Source organism: Cinclus cinclus, chromosome 6 (genome assembly GCF_963662255.1).
Source record: "Cinclus cinclus chromosome 6, bCinCin1.1, whole genome shotgun sequence".
In the NCBI taxonomy this organism is placed as follows: Eukaryota; Metazoa; Chordata; class Aves; order Passeriformes; family Cinclidae; genus Cinclus; species Cinclus cinclus.
Genome location: NC_085051.1, coordinates 60,071,149 through 60,094,273, shown reverse-complemented (window position 1 = coordinate 60,094,273; position 23,125 = coordinate 60,071,149). Strand labels below are relative to the sequence as shown.

Here is a 23,125-nt window from a genome sequence, read left to right as displayed (position 1 = left end):
TCTGCTCAAACTCATTTATTCCTAAACATTATTCATAAACATTATGCTTAGGGAAAACATCCCTCTGCCTTGTGACTTTCTCCAAGGGCTATGCTGCCTCCTTTTCCCTCACATCCATCTTTTCCTCACCTGTGGATGCTTCTGCTCATGGATGTTACTGGGGAACAAAAACCATCTCTGTGTCTCCTTGTCATCAACAAAGTACTCCCCTCAAAGCTCTGCTGCTCTTGGTTTTGGGGGTGGCCTCATCCCCTGATAAGAAGCTCAGCCCCTCTGGGGTCACACCATTTTGCTCACAGCAGACAGGGGAAGCTCTTTGTTACCACCTGTGCCTGTTATGAACTAGTCGATAGTGCTTGAAAGGAAAGATGCTTTGGCTTGAGGTGGATCCATTAGTGAACTTCTCTGAGGGTTTTATTCGGTCAAGGAAGCAGGAGCCTCTCCAGGAGCTTCTATGTGCTCTTGATTTATTTTATTTTACTCAGATGTTGGTACCTAAGGTGCCTCTGGCACCCTGAAGAGAGAATCACAGAATCCTAGAATTACAGAATCATAGAACCATGGAATTGTTTGGACTAGAAGAGACCTTAAAAAACATCTCGTTCCATCCCCTGCCATGGGGAGGGACACCTTCCACTAGCCCAGCTTGCTCCAGCCTGGTCTGGAACACTTCCAGGGATGGGAAGATGACATGGGAGATCTTTTTTCTTGCCTTCATCCAAGCTTGCTGTGGGTTTCCCTCCACCTTCACTGCAATAGTCAGAGCTGGCCCTTTGCAGTCATCCCTCATCCAGTGCCCTGGAGGCATGAAACTGGTGGAGGAAGGATTGCCCCACAAGCACCCAGCCCTCTCCTGCTCCCACTCCTGGAGGAGGGAGGGCTCCCCTGGGAGCTGGCAGGAACCAAGCTGGTCCTTGGAGCCAGGGACCAGAAGGACAGGGAAGTGCAAAGAGCAGACACAGCCACCTTGAAAACAGAGCAGCACAGATCACCCAAACCATCTCCATACAGCTTCCTCCTCCTTAACCCCACAGCAACCCACCATAACTACAAAGATGTCTCAAGGCAGTAAATTTTGGAAATTCAGCTTCCTTCAGGCTTGGTTTCAGCCTGGATTAACTCTTCTTTAAGATCTGAAATAGCTTTGTGTCAAATTTGATTTGTAAAGGTGGTGTTTATTTATTGCAGATCATTCTTTCCCCATTTTTTTGGCAACAACATAGCTGGTGATCCAGATATACCTGCTCAAATTATATCTAGAATGTTCAGAGGGCTTTAATAGCTCCTAATAAATATGATTATGTATGATTTAAAGGCCTTAACCAAGATAGAGAATCATTGTCCTGGGTGTGGTACCAAACAGAGAAGTGCAACCATTTTTGCTCCCCAAAATGTGCAAACTCCAAGGAGAAACTGGGAAAATCAAAGAAAATGAAGTGTTTAAACATAATGGAAAAGAATAAAGCAAAACACTAAATGATCATATGGTCTGTGGGAAGGCACATGGGGCTCTGACAGAGTCTGGATGTAAATCCAGATCAGAAGGCATCCCCAAGCCAAATAACAGCTGCTCCCTCTCCTACATCTGTCTTCAGGGCCTCTCTTATAGAAGGATTAGGGAAAAATCACCATGGTGAAAACACGGCTGCAAGAAAGGGCTGAGGAAAAGGGCTCGTGTCTCCTGCAGCTGTGCTCCTGCCTTGTCCTCTCCCCTCATGGCAGGAGGAGAACATTAATGCTGGGGAGGCAGGACATGGATGCACAGACCTTCCAACCAGCTCAGGCTGGAGGTTTGGTTGGTTTTGGTTGGAACTGTGTCCACGCTCCATGAAAAGCAAGCTCAGACACGTGTCAGTACAGCAGAGCTGGCTGCACTTCCATGGTAGATAAATAGTGATTGATAAAAAGCTGCCAATTGTTTAAATGACCGCCATAAGGAGTCTGTTCTATTTTTGTTTTATTTATTTGCGTTTTTTTTTAAATTGGAGTTTTCTAGTTTTTCTGCAGTAAGAGCATCCCAAGCATTTGGAACCCATCTGCAGCAACTGCACATCCAACATTGTCCAAAAGGATGGGATGGAGGGATCAGAGATTTAAGCTTCTTGTCCCCTGTGGCTCCTTACAATAGTCATTAAAAGCATGCTTTTCAAACTTATCCTGTGATGATGAGACACTGCTTTTTCCCCCATCCAATCTCCACATTTTCATTTCCAGATCTGCCCTTTGGCAGAAAGAACTACCCATGGAAAGACAGTCCTGCACCACTGTTGGTAAAATGCTGATTTTTTTCATGCCATGCAGCTTCTATGAAACAGGAAATATTACATCCTTTAGAAATCCATCTAGAAATTGTAGCAGTAGGGCTAATTATAAAAAATGGTCACTTTTCTGGGTCTCATATACAAATCTGCACTTTTTAGGGGTGCCTTTTTGTCTCTGCAGGAGTCTGACACTTTTAATGAAAGAAAAGAAATATACAAGCAATTAAAACCCTTCTTTTTGTGGAGTTTTTTCCCTAAAATAATCCATCCTAAAGAGACATCATGTACAGCATAAGATAATGAGAAATACACTGTAGTCCTGAGGAACTGGAATTGCACCTGAATCCTTGCTCTGCAAAGGGCAATGTAGATGTATTTCAGTGCAAAAATGGAATTTCTTGAAGGTCAATGACCATGGATAGAAATTATTTTATTAGGCAACGCTAATCAGGCTGAGGCTGGTCTAATCAAAGGTGTGAGGAGTCGGCTTTGGCTCTGCTTGGCAGCACAGAGTCCATTAATCCGAGCGCCAGAGATGCTGAAACATTCCTTCATACGTCATGAGCCAAGCCCTGCAGGTTGCCAAGAGCTGCCTCTGAATTTCATGGGAACTGGGGGTGTGTGGCACCTGGCAAGCCCCAGCTTGCTGTAAAAACCTCTTTGGAAAGGAAAGGGATTGCATCCCAGGGCCTGGTGCAGTAAACTGGCTGCGGCCTCGGCCAGCACGAGCCAGCACTGGGATCATGGTGTAGGGAAGCTCATAAAGCAGCATGGGGAACGTGCAGCTCGAGCTTTTACAGGCTGGAATTTCATTCACACAGCCCTGATCACATGGCTCTCTCTTCCATGGTTTTACAATCAAATTTTATGTCTCAGGAAAGTCTATTTTGCCCGGAGAAAGGAGGAGATTCCCCGCCACTGGTGCTGGAAAACATCCGTGCCTTTGCATATCCCTGCTGGGAAGCGGGCAGAGGTTCCCAGCAACTGCTGAGGCAGTGCCCAGACTTGGCATTGACTTGGAGAGCGCTGCAAGAGAGTTGAACTTGGTTAAGCTTTCACACCAAATCCAGAGAGAAAATGGGAAAAGGCAGATTTTCCCTCTGCCACCTGTTTAAGCTCTAAAGTCAAGATACACAAAGCCAAATATGCTGATGAGATGTGCACCCACATATTCCCACTGTGCTTGGTACTGCTGAGGTACCTCCAGTCTTGGGGCAGTTTTGGGTCCCTCATGACAGGACATTGAGGAGCTGGAGCATGTCTGGAGAAGGGAATGGAGCTGGGAAGAGTCTGGAGCCCCAGGAGAGGCTGAGGGAGCTGGGAAAGGGGCTCAGCCTGGAGAAAAGGAGGCTCAGGGGGGACCTTCTGGCTCTGTACAATTCCCTGACAGGAAGGGACAGCCAGGGGCTGTTGGACTCTACTCCCAGGGAACAGGGACAAGACAAGGGGAAACAACCCAAACTGCACCAGGGGAGGTTTAAATTCAATATCAGGAAAAATTTATTCATGGAAGGGTGTGTCCAGCCCTGGCAGAGGCTGCCCAGAGCAGTCGTGGTGTCTCCAACCATGGAAGGATTTAAAAGCTGTATGGATGTGGCATTTGGGGACATGGGTGAGTGGTGGCCTTTGCAGTGCTGGGGGGAATGGTTGGACTCCATGATCTCAGAGACCTTTTCCAACCCTAATAAGTCCATGATTTTGTCTTCCAAGAGGTTCCTCAGAGCTCACCAGCCCCTCAGCTCTGCAGGAGGGTAGCTCAGAAATTGCTGGAGCTGTTGTAGTGGCTGGAAATAAGCAGGAGAGGATGAGGTCTCATGGCCAAGACCAATGGTAGAACAAAAAAGCCAAAGGACAGAAATGCCCTTTGAAATCCTTTTGCTGGTATTTTGAGTTTTGAAGCTCATCCCTACAGGTGTTTTCCTGAAGCCAAATTCACTGGTGTTGTCATGAGGGTTTTTTCAGCCATTCCTGCAGCAAATCTTGCTTACCTGGCATCTGACCTCCTTTCTTAGCAGTGATTCTTATCTCTGGGTTGAGCAAAGCAGATGAAATATGATTTCATCTGCTTGGGAAGCAGGTAAGAAGGATAAGAAGAGATAAGAAGGAACTGGTTGGCCAGTGTGAGATGCAAAGGAGATTACAGGAACTTTGCATCACCCCTACACAAACAAGGTGGCTGATGAAGCCTGTGAGAAGCAATGATCAGGGCTCACCCCAGAATATCTGATGCACCTGATATGCATTTTGATGGGATCAAGTATCTGTGGGGTTTTTTTTGTTTGTTTGTTTGTTTATTTTTTGTTTTGTTTTGTTTTTGTGCGTGTGTGCATATTTTGATTATACACTAAAATATCAAAATAAAATCTTATTTGCCCTACTCTAGCCCCCATGAGCTGGACAATGACATTTCCTAGAACCACAGAGTGTCCTGACTTGGAAGGGACACACAAGGATCATTGAGTCCAACTCCTGGCCCTGCACAGGGCACACCAAGTGTCACACCATGTGCCTGAGAATGTTGTCCAAATGCAGAGAAGCTGTGGCAGCCTTGGGGCCATGACCACTTCCTCAGGGAGCCTGTTCAATGTCCAACCACCCTCTGTGTTGAGAAATTTGACCCAGTTCTGAAGACTTGTAACCCAGTCCAACTCTCTGGGGCATTAGAAGTCAGTTTAAGTGGCCTCTTCTTTCCTTACACATTTACTGCCCTATTTCAGCCAGTAGATCCCATTAATTTTATTGTTCTCACATCCCAGTTTTAAAGGGGAAAATGTTTGGAATTTATTGTTATCATATGATGTGAAGGTTTGACCCAAAATCTACTCGTATCAAGAATAAAAAGAAAGTGGCCTTTTCTGATCCGAGGACCTTGCACAACAAGCCATGAACATTTTGTAACAACAGCTGGTCCAGGGGTCCTGCCAGGACATGATCCTGGCTTGGCTTTTGAGAAGGAATTCTTGGCTCTGAGGCCCTGGTACAGATTGCCCAGAGAAGCCGTGGCTGCCCCTGGATCCCTGGAAGTGTGCCAGGCCAGGTTGGACAGGGCTTGGAGCAGCCTGGGACAGTGGAAGGTGTCCCTGCCCTTGGCAGGAGATGGGATGAGATGGGTTTAAAGATTCCTTGCAATCCAAGCCATTCTGTGATTCCATGACAAGGGAGCAGAGTATCGCGTGGTGTTTACTCACACTAGGTAATTTCTGGACCAGAGCAGTTTTTGGAACGTGCTTTGCTTTATGCCCAGAGCAGCTGTAGGTCCTGCTGACACTCTGAGTCACACTGAACAAGGCTGGGAAAATAAAAAAAATCTTGGTCCTGCTGCAAACCCAGCCAAACTCCCACCATCTTCCCCAGAGCCAGGATGTTACCCTGGGACTCTCTGTACTGCAAGCTGCTCCTTGCAGATGCACCTCTGATCTTCTTCAAAGCTCTGCTGGTTTTCCTGGGGCTGCAGATGGCTCTGGGATCTGCTGCTAGAGAATGGCTGGAGCAAGGGTTCAGAGGAAAGAGCCAACAAACAGAGAGGGGCTGCTGTGGCTACCCATTGTCTTTGCAGATCCTACATCCCTCCAGAGCCTCCCAGCCTGGGGGGTGGACAAGAGGGGAACCATCAGGAAGCAAGGGAAGACAGCAGCAAAATTCAAACCTGAGAGTGTTGCTGAACACTGCTTGAAATTCCCTGGAGATTTCAGGGATGATGAGGGATGTTAAACGCTCCCCCCTCCCTCGAAGTCCCCCTTTTAAAAACGTCACTATTTTCCACACAATGGAAAATAAAGTATCCTCTCTAATGCGTGGTGAAAAGGTCAAACCCACTGAAATTTGGGAATATAATGCTTCCGACCAGGGCTTGCCTGGGAAAAACATTTCCCAGAATTTTTTAACGTTACCAATCTTGGAAAAGTACTGCTTGAGCCATGAACGGCTGTAATCATGGGGTGGGGGGGGGAAGGAAGGCAGATTTCTTGTGTGACCACGAGATGGCAGCTGGAGCCTGGGAAGCCCTTTGCGGACACAGTAGCTGCTATGGAAAACCAAGTCATTTGCCAACCCCTTCCGCATCTGGGAATAAGCACCTGCACCGTGCTGGCTTTGAACGTTTTGTGTGGGTACTCCGAGCTCTGGAATATCTGATTACCCTTTTCATTTCCCTGCTCCTCTGAGCCTTCCTCAATTAGTCAGTATCAAATAAATGGTTTTAAGCAACATAATCCCTGCTGATATGAAACCAGCAGCGCATCTGGTCTAACACTGCTTTAGGATCCAGTCTGCTCTGACACCTAATTCACCAGAGCCAGACGTTCTGCCCGCCTCGTGCCATCACCACTCCTGCCTGCAATTTCTTCTGGAGCTGGACTTTAAATGGCTGATTATGTGTGACCACATCTTAGCAGCAGTTTAAGCAAGCCCTTGGATGCCCTTCATGCCTGCAATGCTATTTGCTTGGGCTCGGGCTCTGCAAAGCTCTGGAAGACATGCCCCACCAAGATTTGAGAGAGGATTCACAAGCAGTTGAAAAGCACCTTGATGAAAGCAGTGTGAAGCCTGAGGTTTCTCAGTCTTGTTAAGATCCTCACGGGGACGAGAGAAATGTGAACTGGAAAATGGCACTTTAGGGCAGAAATTAATTATCCTGGAGAAAGGAAGGAATGATCACTTACATAGGTGGATTTTAAGACTGTGGAAGAAACACATGGAGTGGTCAAGGTAGTAATTTGGAAATCCTGCTGTGAAGCCATTTGGTTTGGAGCCAGCCTACATGAGAAGTGTCAATGCACTTGGCTGCTTTCCCCAGAAGTGACAGATTGGTACGCTCCATCCCCACCTTCCCCAGCTGTTCTGCATATGCCAATGCTGCACGGGAATTCTGCCCTTTGCATAATGGAAAACATGCTAAAATGTCCAGATTTCTGCCTGTGGGAGATCTTCACATGGTGTTCAGCCATCACTGCCCATCTTTACTCCCTTCCAGCTCTGTAATTCCCCGTTGAGCTGTTGTTCTCCCAGCTGGGGAGTTGATAATCACAACAAAACTGAGCAATTTCTCAGCTGAGCCAGGTAACAGCACCTACCACTTCAGAACCACCTTAAAAAACAAAGGAAAATGGTATTCAGTTTGAAATTCCTGTTGTTGTGCTGGTTGGCACAACTGGAGCTAGAGGAAAATGGAATGATTGACGGAATGATCCCAAGCTAGGGCAGACCCACCCCCTAAAGCCTGGTACCCCCCCAAGATGGCCATGCTGCCCATGATATCTCCTGCTAGAAGAAAACATCCTTGCTCCTCTCCCCCTTTGCTTTCACATGCCATGAGGAGATATTCCCTAGGAACTCTCACGTTTTTCACAGCAGCAGGAGGGATTTCTTGGCAATTGGGAGGTGGTAGGAAGGAGTTGCAGGGGGAATGCTGAACAGAACAAGGAGGAAATTGTTACAGGCCATGGAAAAGGTGAAGAAACATCGCAATGATTTCTGCACTTTTCCAACAGTTTGGTTTGTGGGATGGGAGCTGCCACTGCTGCGGGTGAATTTTAGTGAGCTTTCCTCTTTTCGAAGAGCGTAAGCTGATTTTATAGGACAGGGGAACAAAGCCAGATCAGAGCTGTTCGACTCTCTTTTCCCTGACCCATTGTGAGTAATTTACAAAGGTTTAGACCAAGTTAAAGCAAAGATGAATTTCAGAGCCTGCGGGTTTATATTTTGCAGCTGCTTTTCTGAGGCCTGATCCAAGGACCAGCAACGTTACCAGAAACCTTCCCTCTGACATCAGAGGGCATTAGGATGGGATGTATGCATTTAGGAGAGGTTTTCTAATAATTTATTTAAATGCTGGAGAGAGAAGCAGTGATTCAAGTCAGGCTGAGAGTTCAAGATTAGCACTCAGGAAGAGTGCCAAGACCTGTGGATTTACATGTAGTTTGGAAATGGGGCACTAACCTTGGGAATGGTACAGTCCTCAGGAGGAAGGGACAATTCCATTCTCCCCTCATCTTCAAACCTTTTGTATCCCAATGACATCCCCTTGCTGTGCCTGGGGCTCTGTGGGCTCTCAGGAAGCAGATCATAGAATCATGGGATGTTTTGAGTTGGAAGGGACTTTAAAGACCCAACCCACTGCCATGGGCAGGGACACCTCCCACTGTCCCAGGTTGCTCCAGCCTGGCATTGAGCATTTCCAGGAATGGACAGACTCAGCTTCTCTGGGCACCCTGTGCCAGGGCCTCACCACCCTCACAGGGAAGAATTTCTTCCTAATCAGGTCTCACACTGATGGATTCATACTGTTCCAGTCCCACTGCTTTCAGAGCATTGTCCATAACCATCAACTGCCCATGGATGCAGACAAACTTCAGCCTCTGGAAATGGTTCACCTGTGCAACAGAATGCACTGGGTCTGTGTGTTTGATGTGAGACTGGTTTTGCAGCCAAGAGCTGGGATACCACTTGGTGTCCCATGCAGGAGAGGGAGGGAATTAAAAAACAGGAAAGTGGTCTTATAGATCACATCAGGGATCATGAACTGCAGAATTCGAAACCCAGGAAAGCTTTGATCTTAGAGTGTCTCCCTGCAGCAGAGCTGTTTGCAGGCTGCAGTGATGTCATTGGGAATGCCTGGCTTGCTGTGGGATGGGAAACTGGAAAGGGAACAGGTCTTTGTTGTGCTAAAATATACAGATCAAGTGACACTTTGGGGTCTCCCTCAGCAGCTCCTAAGCCTTCCTCCCCTGCTCAGTATGAGGCAAACCTGTTACATCACAGCAGCGCCTTTAGGTGAGAGCTCACAGGTGCACAGGGAGCTCCCAGCACAGCAAAACTGCTCCAGTTCTGCTCCTTCAGGGCAGATGCAGTGAGAGGATCAGTGGGAAGAGCTGTGGGCTGTAGCACCCCAATTATATGCTCTGCTAAAGAAGATCCAGTGTGAGACTGATGGAGTGCTTCATGGAAGTAGGCTTTGAACTAGGTGATCTTTAACATCTCTTCTAACCCAAACCATTCTGATTCTTTTTGCTTTCTTGTCCATGTAGTGTGGACAAAAACTTGGAAGATGTTCTGGCTTAAGACCAGGAGCAGGAAAAGAGTAGCTCCATCATTCAACCTGCTCTCTTGAGGCAGCTGAGATCTCTTCAGACATGAGTATCCATCTCTTCTTGGGATGTTGCTTCTGCAGCCTGGCTCAGGGAAGCACTTGCACAACGTGCCAGCCCATCCCTTGGCCCAGCTCACAGAATTTGGGCTGCTGTGGATCCTGTCTGACCAGGGTCAGGCTCACAGCTGTGCCACAGTTGTGCGGAGAACTTGGGATCATAAAAAGAGCTGAAAACTGGGACACCCCTGAGGGTTTGTTTCCACTGTCATCCCCAGCCATAAATTTGAGGGCTTTGATTTCTAAGTCCTATCCTCCAGATTTCTTTCTGGCAGATGTCTGGATCCTTTTCTCATTGCACTCTTTCAGTTTTGCAGTGCCTGGTCACAAATTCCTGTGCACGGCATGGGATGAGTTTGTAGATCTAGGGTTTGCACTGAGCACAAAGCAAGAGGCTGCTGAAACTGCACCAGTCAATTCCTTCTCTGAAGATGTGCCCATTGATGCCACTTCCCCATCTCTTTCCATGAGCAATAAATATAAAGATAAACCAGTGTTTTGTCTGCAGTGCCCACAGCCAGAGTGAGATTCTTGGTGTGGAAATGTCACCACTGTGACAGTCCTTCGACCTCCAGAGGACAGTGCACTCCTGCCATCTCATGGACACCTCATGAACAGGGCAGAATTCCTCAAAAGGAAGAGGGGATTATGATGATTTTTTCTTCAAATCTACTTCAACAGTTGAGAATTTAGCTAAGTATTAAACAGATTATTTTTTTTTCTTTTCTCCTTTTTGCAGGCTTTTGATTATGCAGTTTTCATAATGAACTCAGTGTGGTTGTTTCCGATTTGGCCCCGTAGCATCTGGCAGGGAGCCTCTGTCTGAATGTGAGACTTGCTGCATCCAGATTTGATTCCTTTTCCTTGGCACGGCTTTGCCTCCTGCTGATGGAAGCTTTAAAGAAAAAAAAAATACCATGACATCTGAAACACTGCCAAAAAACATCAACATGCTTTCTGGCTGCCATCTATTGTGCAATGCAAACCTCTTAAGATTTAATATTTCTAAAACCGTGGTGCACCTGTTTGCAAGAGAAACTACCTTGTCATATGATGACATGTTTTGCCAAATCACTTTAGTTTTTTTTTATTTATTAGCTTTAGAGTGTGAGTTCCCTCCCTTTCCTCTCTCTTTTTCCTCTCCACCCCAAATTTCTCCATGCAAAAATCCTTGTTCCAAGAATTGCTCTCTGTAAATATATGATGCATTTCTGCATTTCCCACCCTCTAGGTTTGACTATCCTTGTCTTCTACCTACAGTGAGAGCTGAAATGAGTGGGTGCATTTGTCTGGAAGACCCTGGTGCCTGCTGTACCCAATTTTGTACCAGATAAATCCTAGTTTGGCCCAACTGGGGGCTTGCCAGTGCCTGCAAGGTCACGTTGGTGCAATCAGCTCTTCACTACCCCTCACTGGACTGAAGAGGGCTCTGCTGTCTGGCCAAACCTCTCTGCCACAAAAAAAAGTTTCTTCTTCAGCCTGAGTTTATTTCAGTTGTTTTTCAAGGTAGATTTCAGCTCCATAGCTGTTTGGCTGGAATGGGAATCTGAGACAGAGCTGGATGTCACAGGTGGGCTTGGGTAAGCCAGGAGATCTTGGAGTGAAGGAGTCTCCTGAAAAACAAGTGGCATCACTTCATTTTGCTCCCACCTGATAGAACAAAGTATTGCTCAGTGATAATGTCTCACAAGTCGCCTTCCAGGTGTCACAGAAGTAAAGTGCTTTGCTCAGGTCACACTTGCTTGTTGCTGGTCTCGCTGTCACCAGAGCGAACACAGAGTGTGCTCACTTCAGAGATTATTCCTCAAAGACCTTCTCCTAGTTATCAGAAGAGTGGCAGAATGGTCTCACTTCTACCTCCCTTTGCCCAGTTGTTTTTCTGCTCTTCAGGGAGCAGAAGGGCTTGATTTCGAATCAGAACCATTTCAGCACAGTAGGTCTGGTTGCGTTCAGGAAGAACTTGCACAATCTAGATTTTGGAAGAGCACGTGTTATAGAAAGAGCAGCAAAGATGTTTTTCTCCTTCTCTGTGGTCTTTTTCTTGATCATTTGTCTAAAGTTTGCTGCCTTCTTCCTAATTTCCGGCGTATGCCCCCACATTTACACCCTATCTAGTTTGTGATTATTTAGCAAAATTCCTCCTGCCTCTCCTTCCTACCTGCCCCTGTAAGTCTCTGCGAGAGTTCTCATGTCATCTGCTTCAGCTCTCCTGGCCTTTTTTTCTCTTCTTCATTGCTTCTGTTGTGTAGATACTCCACAGCCCTGAGAGCAGGAGCAGGAACATCACTTCAGTAACAGTACAGAGGGGACACCCGTGCGCAGGAATACAGAACACCTTTCCAATCAGAAGGGATCTGCTGTGGCAAGGATCCCTCTGGTTTCTTCCTCCGTGGAGCAGTTCAGATACACAGTGTGGGCTAATGTAACCTCGGTATAATCGCCCTCATCCATCCTTGGGTTCCCCTTGAAGAGCTGCAGCCCCTGCATTCTGTCAGGGCCCCTGGGAAGGGGGATATTCCCAGAGGAGAGGTGCCTGCTGTGTCCCCATTGCCCCTGTGCCTTATGTCCTTATGTCCCTGCGTTCAGGGGGGCACAGACAGGATGGGGACGCCTGCCTGCCCCGTGTCCTGTCAGTCTGTCGGCTCTGTCCCAGGGCAGCTGGGCTGCGATTCTTGCCCTGTGTCCTCCTGTCTCTGCTCGCCCCGGGCTGTCCCTGCTGTGCCTGGGCAGCTGCCTCAGCCGTGAGGGATGCAGAGCTGCGGGAGCCCACGGCTCCGTGCCGGCCGCACTCCAGAGCTGCCTGCTCCTGCTGCCGGGGTCTGGGCGCCCGCCCTGTGCCCTCCCACCTCGAAGGCCGTGCCAGGCCCCTCTTGCTGCCCTCATGGTGGCGCTCCCGGCCCCAGGGCTGTCCCAGGGCTTCTCCAGGGATACCTTCCTGCGGCCATTCAGGGCCTGCGGGGCCCCAGCACAGGCCTGCAGTGGGGCTGTTTGCAAGGGCCTGCAGGGACAGCGCCGGAGCCGGCGGCTTCCCAGTGCCACAGGGAGGGCTTAGGCTGCAGATGAGGAGGACATTGTGGCCTCTGAGGCCGCTGAGGCCCTGGCCCACGCTGCCCAGGGAAGCTGCGGCTGCCCCATCCCTGGCAGTGCTCCAGGCCAGCCTGGCTGGGGCTTGGAGCAACCCGGCCCAGTGCAAGGTGTCCCTGTCCTTGGCAGCAGGGCTGAACAAGGCAATTTCTAAGGAGCCTTCCAAGCCAAGCCATTCAGTGACTGTGTGATGATCACAGGGGCCGGGGACAGCTGGGCTGCATTTCTGATTAGAACCAGTTCAGCACTGTCCGTTTGGTTGAGTTCAAGCCAAGAGCCCACGAGCCCAGATTCACTGTGAAAGGCTTTTACCAACACTGTGGGTTTGGCTGAGATCAAGAAAGATTTGCACAATCCTGATTCTACAACATTGTATTTTATTGAGACAAGATCCAAGCTGTTTCCAGGTTGCTGCTCATAAATGCACTAAGTAGAGAGCATTAATATGGGTCAGAACAGATAGCAACCCTAGATACGGCTTGACTTGTATGTCAAAATAAAATCCTATGTGTGATACATACGTATGATGTAGAATAGAAATTATATTGCTACAAGAATATGAAATGCCCACTGTATCTATATATTACACGTATGTTATATCTGTATGAATGCATCTGCTTGATGAAAACCCTTTCCGCCAAAAATATCGTGACACTTAATATGTGCTCTATTATTTTTATTATTATTATTTAAACTTAATTGTGGATTCAACTCTTTGGAATGATTTTTTATTGGGATAGAATAATTACGTATTTTCATGTGGGCTGTTGTTTATATTAGTATATGGTTTTGTTTTATTCTATTTTACTATATGTAATCATAAATAATGGAGCAACTCACTGGTATAAAATTTTTATTTATTATATAACTAGCTATGAAAAAATATCTAGATTCCTATATACAGAAAATTTCAGGTCAGCTCCAAGACACTTTGTCCATTGCTGGCCTAAATGTATCCTTTGTACAGACAAGGAGAGTCACGGTCCATTGACTGATGGCAGCCAAGCAGTGTTGATTTTTCCCCTTGGTCTTCTTCGCTCTGCTTCTTTTTCTGTCCCCCATTCCCGCTTCTTTCATACTGTAAATTTTGGCGCTTCCGAAAGGGCGGGAACAAGTGCGTGTTGCAGGTGGGGTTTGGTGACTTTGGCCCCGCAGGTACGGCATGTTCTGTGTTCACACGCATTCTTAGGAGTGGGGAAATTGCAGCAGGGCTGTATGTCAATGTGGGTGCCTTTTCTGGAGAATGAAATAATCCAAGGCGGCAGAATCAGCTGTCCTGTGGCTTTCCAGCTGTTGAGGAGGCAGGAGAGGCTGTGGGACCTTCAGCAGAGCCTTTGCAGCCTCTTCTCCTTACAGCACCAAATTAGTGCTATGAGGTGGCTCTGAGCTGCCAGCTGCGAGCAGCACGAGCACAGCTCTGTGCGTCAGTGCGTCCGTTCAGCGTTCAGCGAGAAGGATTCTTTGGAAGCACTTTCGCAGATCCCGGTACTCACTAACGGCCTGGGTGTGGGCGGCCGATTCCTCGGCCAGGCGATGGAAGAGATTGTATGTGTGACCCCTTTGAACATCTGGGGGTAAATGGATGTTGGGAGGCAGCCTCTGGTTCCCCACAATGAAGTGGTTGAGGTGTTTTGCTTGCACGCAAAAGCGCAGGCCCTCGTGGATATCCAGCAGGCGCCGCAGCAGATCTCTCCTGCGCCACTGCGACACGGGCACGACGTTGAGCAGGTGCATGACGATGGTCTTCATGCTGTAGGTGGAGAAGCTGAAGCCCAGCACAAGACGGGTGAAAAACTGCAGGCACTTGAGGTGCAAACTGTCAGGCGGGGCCTGCTTGGCGACGTGCTTGAAGAACTCAGTCTCTGCCACAGCATAGGTCTCGGGCCAGGTTGTGCTTTGGGTGTGGGCCTCTTTAGGCTGGCTGCTCACAAAGACGTCGGAGTCGCCTCTGCGCACCCCAAACAACACCTCAATCCTGAAGCTTTCCCTGCCATTGGTCACCTTGAATTGGCAGCAGCGTCTGGAGGGCAGCAGCGTTAAATGCCAATTGTGCGACTGCGGCAAAGCTGGCCAGATGGCTCTCACCAGCTGGTGGAACCAGCGGGCCGTTTTGTGCACATCGAGGTAGGAGTCGGTGCACAGGGTGTCTAGGAGGCTGGGATCCTGACTCCTCCTCAGCTCCTCCTCGGGCTGGTGCAGGAAGCACAGCACGTTCTCCCCCTGCTGCTCCTTGGTGCAGGTGCACTCCAGCTGCACGCGGACACGGAAGTTCCTCACCTGCCTGTGCTCTGCAGAGTCCAGCTCCAGGTGGAAGCTGTGGCCTCGGGGAGGAGTCATGGGTATGAGCACCTGGTACACAACATCCTGCTCACGGGGACTCCAACCTTCAAAGGCGCTGCCCACCCCGATGGCTTGGTGCAGGACTGGGTAGAAACTGTTTGATAAGACGTGTCCAAAGTAAACCGCATACTTATCCATCAGGTTCATTGTCCACTCGCAGCCAGCCTGCAGGTCCTGTACAGGCCACTGTATGCGTTGCATCACAGTTCTTCCAACGTTATCGTCCAAATCGTTGTCTCCTTCATAGGCCGCGATTGCAAGATCATTGTTTGCGGCATTTGCAGCCTCATTGACAACTGCGTTCTCAATATTATCTTCTCCATTTCCAGCAACGTTGCCGTCTTCCTGTACGTTACCATCACCATTGCCATCTTCCTCCCCATTCGCATCATCTTCTTCTTCTGCATTTCCAACATCCACTTCTTCATTTGCAAGCCCATTTCTGACCTCCTCTTTGTTTGCACCATTGTTTCCTTCTTCAGGCTCCTCTCTCCTCAGGCTCCTTTTGCACCCCATCAGCCACAGGACCAAGACAAGGAACAGGAGCACAGCAAGAGCCAAGAGCTGCAAGGACTGCTCCACTCCACTCTGCTTCAGGTCCAGCTGCTCCACCTGCCACTCCAGCCAAATCCTCTCCCATTCCATGTGCTTGGCATGCACTTCCATGCGCAGACGTGTTTCCTCATCTGGAACATCACCCACGAGCTGTGGGTACTGGATGAGGGTTTTCAAGAGCACGAAGAGCAATACCACGGAATTCATGGTCTGCGGGAGGATGGAGAGAAGGCCTTGAGTGGGGCTGTGAGGGAGGCAGCTAGCAGTGGGGGCAGCAGGGACGAGAATGCTCAGGGCTCTGGGGGCAGGAAGGACAGGGCCCCACACAGCTGGCAGGCAGCAAAAAGCCTGTCCCAATGCCCCAGCAGCAGCAGCAGCAGCAGCAGCATGACCTGCCCAAGGCTCTCCCATCAGGGGCTGTCCCTGCATGCAGGGGGAGAAGCCAGCCCCAGGTTCAGCGTTTCTGGCCTGGCCCTTGTGCCCAGCCCAGCCTCCCCACCATGTGTGCACTCACCGCTTGCTCAAGCAATGCAGGGCCAGCGTTGCCTGCTGCGGCCTTTTATAGCGGCCCCCATTGTGACACGTCCCGTGGTGTCACAGGTGTCACAGCACATCACAATCCAGCCAACCACACCCTTTGTCCCCGCCCTGGCTCAGCCACCCAGAGCGGCCCTGGTGTACTGCAAAAGGCTGCCTTTGACTCAATCTTTTTCAAAGAACTCCCACTGCTCTTTCCTTTGCATTGATTTTCATCTGCACTCCATTGGCATTCTCATAGATATCCATGTTTGAAGGCACCCATGAGGATCATTGAGTCTATGCTTTGGCACGTCATTGCTTGAGCTACACTTGAATCTTGGAGTCAGTGTGGTTGAAAAAGTCCCTGCAGATCATGCAGTCCACTGGCAAACTTAACACTGCCTACGCTCCAATCAGCCAGGAGCCCAGATGCCACATCCACATGCCATTTAAACATTTCTGAGCATGGGGACTCAGCCATTTCCCTAGGCAGCCTGTTCCCAAGCTTCATATTCTTTTGGTTGAAGGACTAATTTCCTAGAGATCCAATTGAAATCTGCCATGGCTCAACTTGAGGAAATTTTCCTCTGCTCATTTGGTGGCTTCCCTGGGCTAATACAACCACCCGCACGTAGCTAAAACCTCAATTCACGGCTCGTCTGCATTGTGTCAGGCCCTTGGGCTGAGAATCCAGCTCCTTTGAGAGGAGAGGAAGGTGGTGCATTTGCACTGGGCCTCCTTCCCACGGTCTCGTGGGACAAAATGGGTTGTTGGTGGGAGGAAGAGTTTCAGTTTGCCTGGAAGCATTTCCATGTGAGGAGAACCTTTGTGCCAAATCCATCAGCCAAGGGAATCCATGCCCTTGCAAGCAGAAGGGAAAATCAGTATTTTCCTGGTAGAAAATGGAAAGGTTTGGAGTGAAAGTCATTGCTGGAATGTCCCCTCCTGTGCGTGTGGGTTTTGCTAAGCTGCAAGGCCACACTGTGAAGAGGGGATCCCGGCAGACAAGAAATGCCCTCTTTGCTCTGGGGCTTTCCACGGCACCGGCAGCACAAGTGAGAGCCCTTCCTTGGCCTTTGCCTTTGGCAAGGCCCCAGTTTGTGCAAAGCCTGGATGGCCTGGGAAAGCAGCTCAGATTTACACTGCCCAGCCTGGAGGAGGGATGCCAGAGCAGACACAAGCTCCACAAGGTCCGAGTGCAGTCCAGCTTAGGCCGCAGCTTTCTGCCCTTGTGTCTCTGGAGCCTTGGAGGGGAAGGCTGCGTGGCTTGCAGTGACTTTGCCCAGCTCTCCTGCTCACAGCGCTGGGCACCCCAAGGCTGTTTGGTCTCAGCGCAGCCAAGAGCAGGAAGAAAGCCTCGCCTGGCTTTGCAGGCCCCTGAGATGAGCAAAGACGAGGAGTGTGCACAGAAGAGACCATCAGCACTGCACAGCCATGTCTCTCAGCCATCAGTCACAGAAAACTCAAACACTACTCTTTGGGTTTGAGGTTTGTCTTGTCCTTTTTTTTGCACCTTTTACCCCTCTAGGAAAACCTGTGGCGTGTATTCTGTGCTGGACACCTGGATTTGAACGGTCCCCTCTTGGTGCTGCCTAGATGGAACTCCAAATTGTGCCTTTGCTCCTCTCTTTGTTCTGTTACCAGGCGTCAGTCCGAGAGGTGGATGGGTTACATGATTTCCCTTTTCTCAGCTTGTGCTCAGGAGCTGGGAGAATCACTGCCCCCCCTCCCCTGCCCCAGCTTGACCCTAAAAGGGTTCTGCAGCAGGGGAAGGTGGCATGTTGCCAGTGGCTCAGCTGCCAGCACCGGTGCTAGCTGACATGGAAGGCTCTACTCTATTGCTTGAGCCAGTTTACAGCTGCCAGCACCTGGGCTGTGTGGTGCCCCACATTCATCGTGCCATCAAGTCAGAGTGCACAGACCCGACACTGGCAAGACCACCTGATCACCATGTCCCCAGGTGCCACATCTACACATTCCTGAAGCGTCTCAAGCAATGTCAATGGCACCAGTTCCATGGGCAGCCTGTGCCAGTGCTTGCCAACCCTTCTGGAGGAGAAATTTTTCCCTAATACCCAATCTAAGCCTCCCGTGGCGGAACTTGAGGCCATTCCCTCTTGTCGTGTCCCTTGTTTCCTGGGAGCAGAGCCTGAGCTGCACTAGCCCAGCCGTCGTGTCTGGGAGTTGCAGAGAGCGAGAAGGTTCCTCTCTGCTCCTGACAGTGACTGCGGCCACGTGTGTCCCTGCGGCCGTGCCCGGCACTGCTGTCCCTGCTGTCCCTGCTGTCCCTGGTGCCAGAGCCCTGCTGTCCCTGGGCAGGGCCGTTCCCTCCCCGGGCACAGCCCCATGAGGTGCTCCCTGCTGCGGCCCGGCCTGGCCCCAGGGAGGGCTTAGGCTGCAGATGGGGAGGACATTGTGGCCTCTGAGGCTGCTGAGGCCCTGGCCCACGCTGCCCAGGGAAGCTGCGGCTGCCCCATCCCTGGCAGTGCTCCAGGCCAGCCTGGCTGGGGCTTGGAGCAACCCGGCCCAGTGCAAGGTGTCCCTGTCCTTGGCAGCAGGGCTGAACAAGGCAATTTCTAAGGAGCCTTCCAAGCCAAGCCATTCAGTGACTGTGTGATGATCACAGGGGCCAGGGACAGCTGGGCTGCATTTCTGATTAGAACCAGTTCAGCACTGTCCGTTTGGTTGAGTTCAAGCCAAGAGCCCACGAGCCCAGATTCACTGTGAAAGGCTTTTACCAACACTGTGGGTCTGGCTGAGATCAAGAAAGATTTGCACAATCCTGATTCTGCAACATTGTATTTTATTGAGACAAGATCCAAGCTGTTTCCAGGTTGCTGCTCATAAATGCACTAAGTAGAGAGCATTAATATGGGTCAGAACAGATAGCAACCCTAGATACGGCTTGACTTGTATGTCAAAATAAAATCCTATGTGTGATACATACATATGATGTAGAATAGAAATTATATTGCTACAAGAATATGAAATGCCCACTGTATCTATATATTACACGTATGTTATATCTGTATGAATGCATCTGCTTGATGAAAACCCTTTCTGCCAAAAATATAGTGACACTTAATATGTGCTCTATTATTTTTATTATTATTATTTAAACTTAATTGTGGATTGAACTCTTTGGAATGATTTTTTATTGGGATAGAATAATTACGTATTTTCATGTGGGCTGTTGTTTATATTAGTATATGGTTTTGTTTTATTCTATTTTACTATATGTAATCATAAATAATGAAGCAACTCACTGGTATAAAATTTTTATTTATTATATAACTAGCTATGAAAAAATATCTAGATTCCTATATACAGAAAATTTCAGGTCAGCTCCAAGACACTTTGTCCATTGCTGGCCTAAATGTGTCCTTTGTACAGACAAGGAGAGTCACGGTCCATTGACTGATGGCAGCCAAGCAGTGTTGATTTTTCCCCTTGGTCTTCTTCGCTCTGCTTCTTTTTCTGTCCCCCATTCCCGCTTCTTTCATACTGTAAATTTTGGCGCTTCCGAAAGGGCGGGAACAAGTGCGTGTTGCAGGTGGGGTTTGGTGACTTTGGCCCCGCAGGTACGGCATGTTCTGTGTTCACACGCATTCTTAGGAGTGGGGAAATTGCAGCAGGGCTGTATGCCAATGTGGGTGCCTTTTCTGGAGAATGAAATAATCCAAGGCGGCAGAATCAGCTGTCCTGTGGCTTTCCAGCTGTTGAGGCGGCAGGAGAGGCTGTGGGACCTTCAGCAGAGCCTTTGCAGCCTCTTCTCCTTACAGCACCAAATTAGTGCCATGAGGTGGCTCTGTGCTGCCAGCTGCGAGCAGCACGAGCACAGCTCTGTGCGTCAGTGCGTCCGTTCAGCGTTCAGCGAGAAGGATTCTTTGGAAGCGCTTTTGCAGATCCCGGTACTCACTAACGGCCTGGGTGTGGGCGGCCGATTCCTCGGCCAGGCGATGGAAGAGATTGTATGTGTGACCCCTTTGAACATCTGGGGGTAAATGGATGTTGGGAGGCAGCCTCTGGTTCCCCACAATGAAGTGGTTGAGGTGTTTTGCTTGCACGCAAAAGCGCAGGCCCTCGTGGATATCCAGCAGGCGCCGCAGCAGATCTCTCCTGCGCCACTGCGACACGGGCACGACGTTGAGCAGGTGCATGACGATGGTCTTCATGCTGTAGGTGGAGAAGCTGAAGCCCAGCACAAGACGGGTGAAAAACTGCAGGCACTTGAGGTGCAAACTGTCAGGGGGGGCCTGCTTGGCGACGTGCTTGAAGAACTCAGTCTCTGCCACAGCATAGGTCTCGGGCCAGGTTGTGCTTTGGGTGTGGGCCTCTTTAGGCTGGCTGCTCACAAAGACGTCGGAGTCGCCTCTGCGCACCCCAAACAACACCTCAATCCTGAAGCTTTCCCTGCCATTGGTCACCTTGAATTGGCAGCAGCGTCTGGAGGGCAGCAGCGTTAAATGCCCATTGTGCGACTGCGGCAAAGCTGGCCAGATGGCTCTCACCAGCTGGTGGAACCAGCGGGCCGTTTTGTGCACATCGAGGTAGGAGTCGGTGCACAGGGTGTCTAGGAGGCTGGGATCCTGACTCCTCCTCAGCTCCTCCTCGGGCTGGTGCAGGAAGCACAGCACGTTCTCCCCCTGCTGCTCCTTGGTGCAGGTGCACTCCAGCTGCACGCGGACACGGAAGTTCCTCACCTGCCTGTGCTCTGCAGAGTCCAGCTCCAGGTGGAAGCTGTGGCCTCGGGGAGGAGTCATGGGTATGAGCACCTGGTACACAACATCCTGCTCACGGGGACTCCAACCTTCAAAGGCGCTGCCCACCCCGATGGCTTGGTGCAGGACTGGGTAGAAACTGTTTGATAAGACGTGTCCAAAGTAAACCGCATACTTATCCATCAGGTTCATTGTCCACTCGCAGCCAGCCTGCAGGTCCTGTACAGGCCACTGTATGCGTTGCATCACAGTTCTTCCAACGTTATCGTCCAAATCGTTGTCTTCTTCATAGGCCGCGATTGCAAGATCATTGTTTGCGGCATTTGCAGCCTCATTGACAACTGCGTTCTCAATATTATCTTCTCCATTTCCAGCAACGTTGCCGTCTTCCCATTACCATCACCATTGCCATCTTCCTCCCCATTCGCATCATCTTCTTCTTCTGCATTTCCAACATCCACTTCTTCATTTGCAAGCCCATTTCTGACCTCCTCTTTGTTTGCACCATTGTTTCCTTCTTCAGGCTCCTCTCTCCTCAGGCTCCTTTTGCACCCCATCAGCCACAGGACCAAGACAAGGAACAGGAGCACAGCAAGAGCCAAGAGCTGCAAGGACTGCTCCATTCCACTCTGCTTCAGGTCCAGCTGCTCCACCTGCCACTCCAGCCAAATCCTCTCCCATTCCATGTGCTTGGCATGCACTTCCATGTGCAGACGTGTTTCCTCATCTGGAACATCACCCACGAGCTGTGGGTACTGGATGAGGGTTTTCAAGAGCACGAAGAGCAATACCACGGAATTCATGGTCTGCGGGAGGATGGAGAGAAGGCCTTGAGTGGGGCTGTGAGGGAGGCAGCTAGCAGTGGGGGCAGCAGGGACGAGAATGCTCAGGGCTCCGGGGCCAGGAAGGACAGGGCCCCACACAGCTGGCAGGCAGCAAAAAGCCTGTCCCACTGCCCCAGCAGCAGAAGCAGCAGAAGCAGCAGCAGCAGCAGCAGCAGCAGCAGCATGACCTGCCCAAGGTTCTCCCATCAGGGGCTGTCCCTGCATGCAGGGGGAGAAGCCAGCCCCAGGTTCAGCGTTTCTGGCCTGGCCCTTGTGCCCAGCCCAGCCTCCCCACCACGTGTGCACTCACCGCTTGCTCAAGCAATGCAGGGCCAGCGTTGCCTGCTGCGGCCTTTTATAGCGGCCCCCATTGTGACACGTCCCGAGGTGTCACAGGTGTCACAGCACATCACAATCCAGCCAACCACACCCTTTGTCCCCGCCCTGGCTCAGCCACCCAGAGCGGCCCTGGTGTACTGCAAAAGGCTGCCTTTGACTCAATCTTTTTCAAAGAACTCCCACTGCTCTTTCCTTGGCATTGATTTTCATCTGCACTCCATTGGCATTCTCATAGATATCCATGTTAGAAGGCACCCATGAGGATCATTGAGTCTATGCTTTGGCACGACATTGCTTGAGCTACACTTGAATCTTGGAGTCAGTGTGGTTGAAAAAGTCCCTGCAGGTCACGCAGTCCACTGGCAAACTTAACACTGCCTACGCTCCAATCAGCCAGGTGCCCAGATGCCACATCCACATGCCATTTAAACATTTCTGAGCATGGGGACTCAGCCATTTCCCTAGGCAGCCTGTTCCCAAGCTTCATATTCTTTTGGTTGAAGGACTAATTTCCTAGAGATCCAATTGAAATCTGCCATGGCTCAACTTGAGGAAATTTTCCTCTGCTCATTTGGTGGCTTCCCTGGGCTAATACAACCACCCGCACGTAGCTAAAACCTCAATTCAGGGCTCGTCTGCATTGTGTCAGGCCCTTGGGCTGAGAATCCAGCTCCTTTGAGAGGAGAGAAAGGTGGTGCATTTGCACTGGGCCTCCTTCCCACGGTCTCGTGGGACAAAATGGGTTGTTGGTGGGAGGAAGAGTTTCAGTTTGCCTGGAAGCATTTCCATGTGAGGAGAACCTTTGTGCCAAATCCATCAGCCAAGGGAATCCATGCCCTTGCAAGCAGAAGGGAAAATCAGTATTTTCCTGGTAGAAAATGGAAAGGTTTGGAGTGAAAGTCATTGCTGGAATGTCCCCTCCTGTGCGTGTGGGTTTTGCTAAGCTGCAAGGCCAGACTGTGAAGAGGGGATCCCGGCAGACAAGAAATGCCCTCTTTGCTCTGGGGCTTTCCACGGCACCGGCAGCACAAGTGAGAGCCCTTCCTTGGCCTTTGCCTTTGGCAAGGCCCCAGTTTGTGCAAAGCCTGGATGGCCTGGGAAAGCAGCTCAGATTTACACTGCCCAGCCTGGAGGAGGGATGCCAGAGCAGACACAAGCTCCACAAGGTCCGAGTGCAGTCCAGCTTAGGCCGCAGCTTTCTGCCCTTGTGTCTCTGGAGCCTTGGAGGGGAAGGCTGCGTGGCTTGCAGTGACTTTGCCCAGCTCTCCTGCTCACAGCGCTGGGCACCCCAAGGCTGTTTGGTCTCAGCGCAGCCAAGAGCAGGAAGAAAGCCTCGCC

At 50.1% G+C, this 23,125-nt stretch overlaps 2 protein-coding genes across 2 annotated transcripts; both read right to left on the bottom strand.

Moving 5' to 3' along the window:
• Positions 1 to 13,926: 13,926 nt before the first annotated feature.
• On the bottom strand, positions 13,927 to 15,813 carry LOC134045618 (inositol 1,4,5-trisphosphate receptor-interacting protein-like 1). Its single transcript, XM_062495441.1, is given in 3 exon segments — positions 13,927 to 15,675; positions 15,677 to 15,727; positions 15,730 to 15,813. Coding segments are annotated over 3 exon segments (1,884 nt in total).
• A 3,953-nt stretch (positions 15,814 to 19,766) lies between these two features.
• On the bottom strand, positions 19,767 to 21,673 carry LOC134045617 (inositol 1,4,5-trisphosphate receptor-interacting protein-like 1). Its single transcript, XM_062495440.1, is given in 4 exon segments — positions 19,767 to 21,016; positions 21,019 to 21,511; positions 21,513 to 21,564; positions 21,597 to 21,673. Coding segments are annotated over 4 exon segments (1,872 nt in total).
• Positions 21,674 to 23,125: the final 1,452 nt, after the last annotated feature.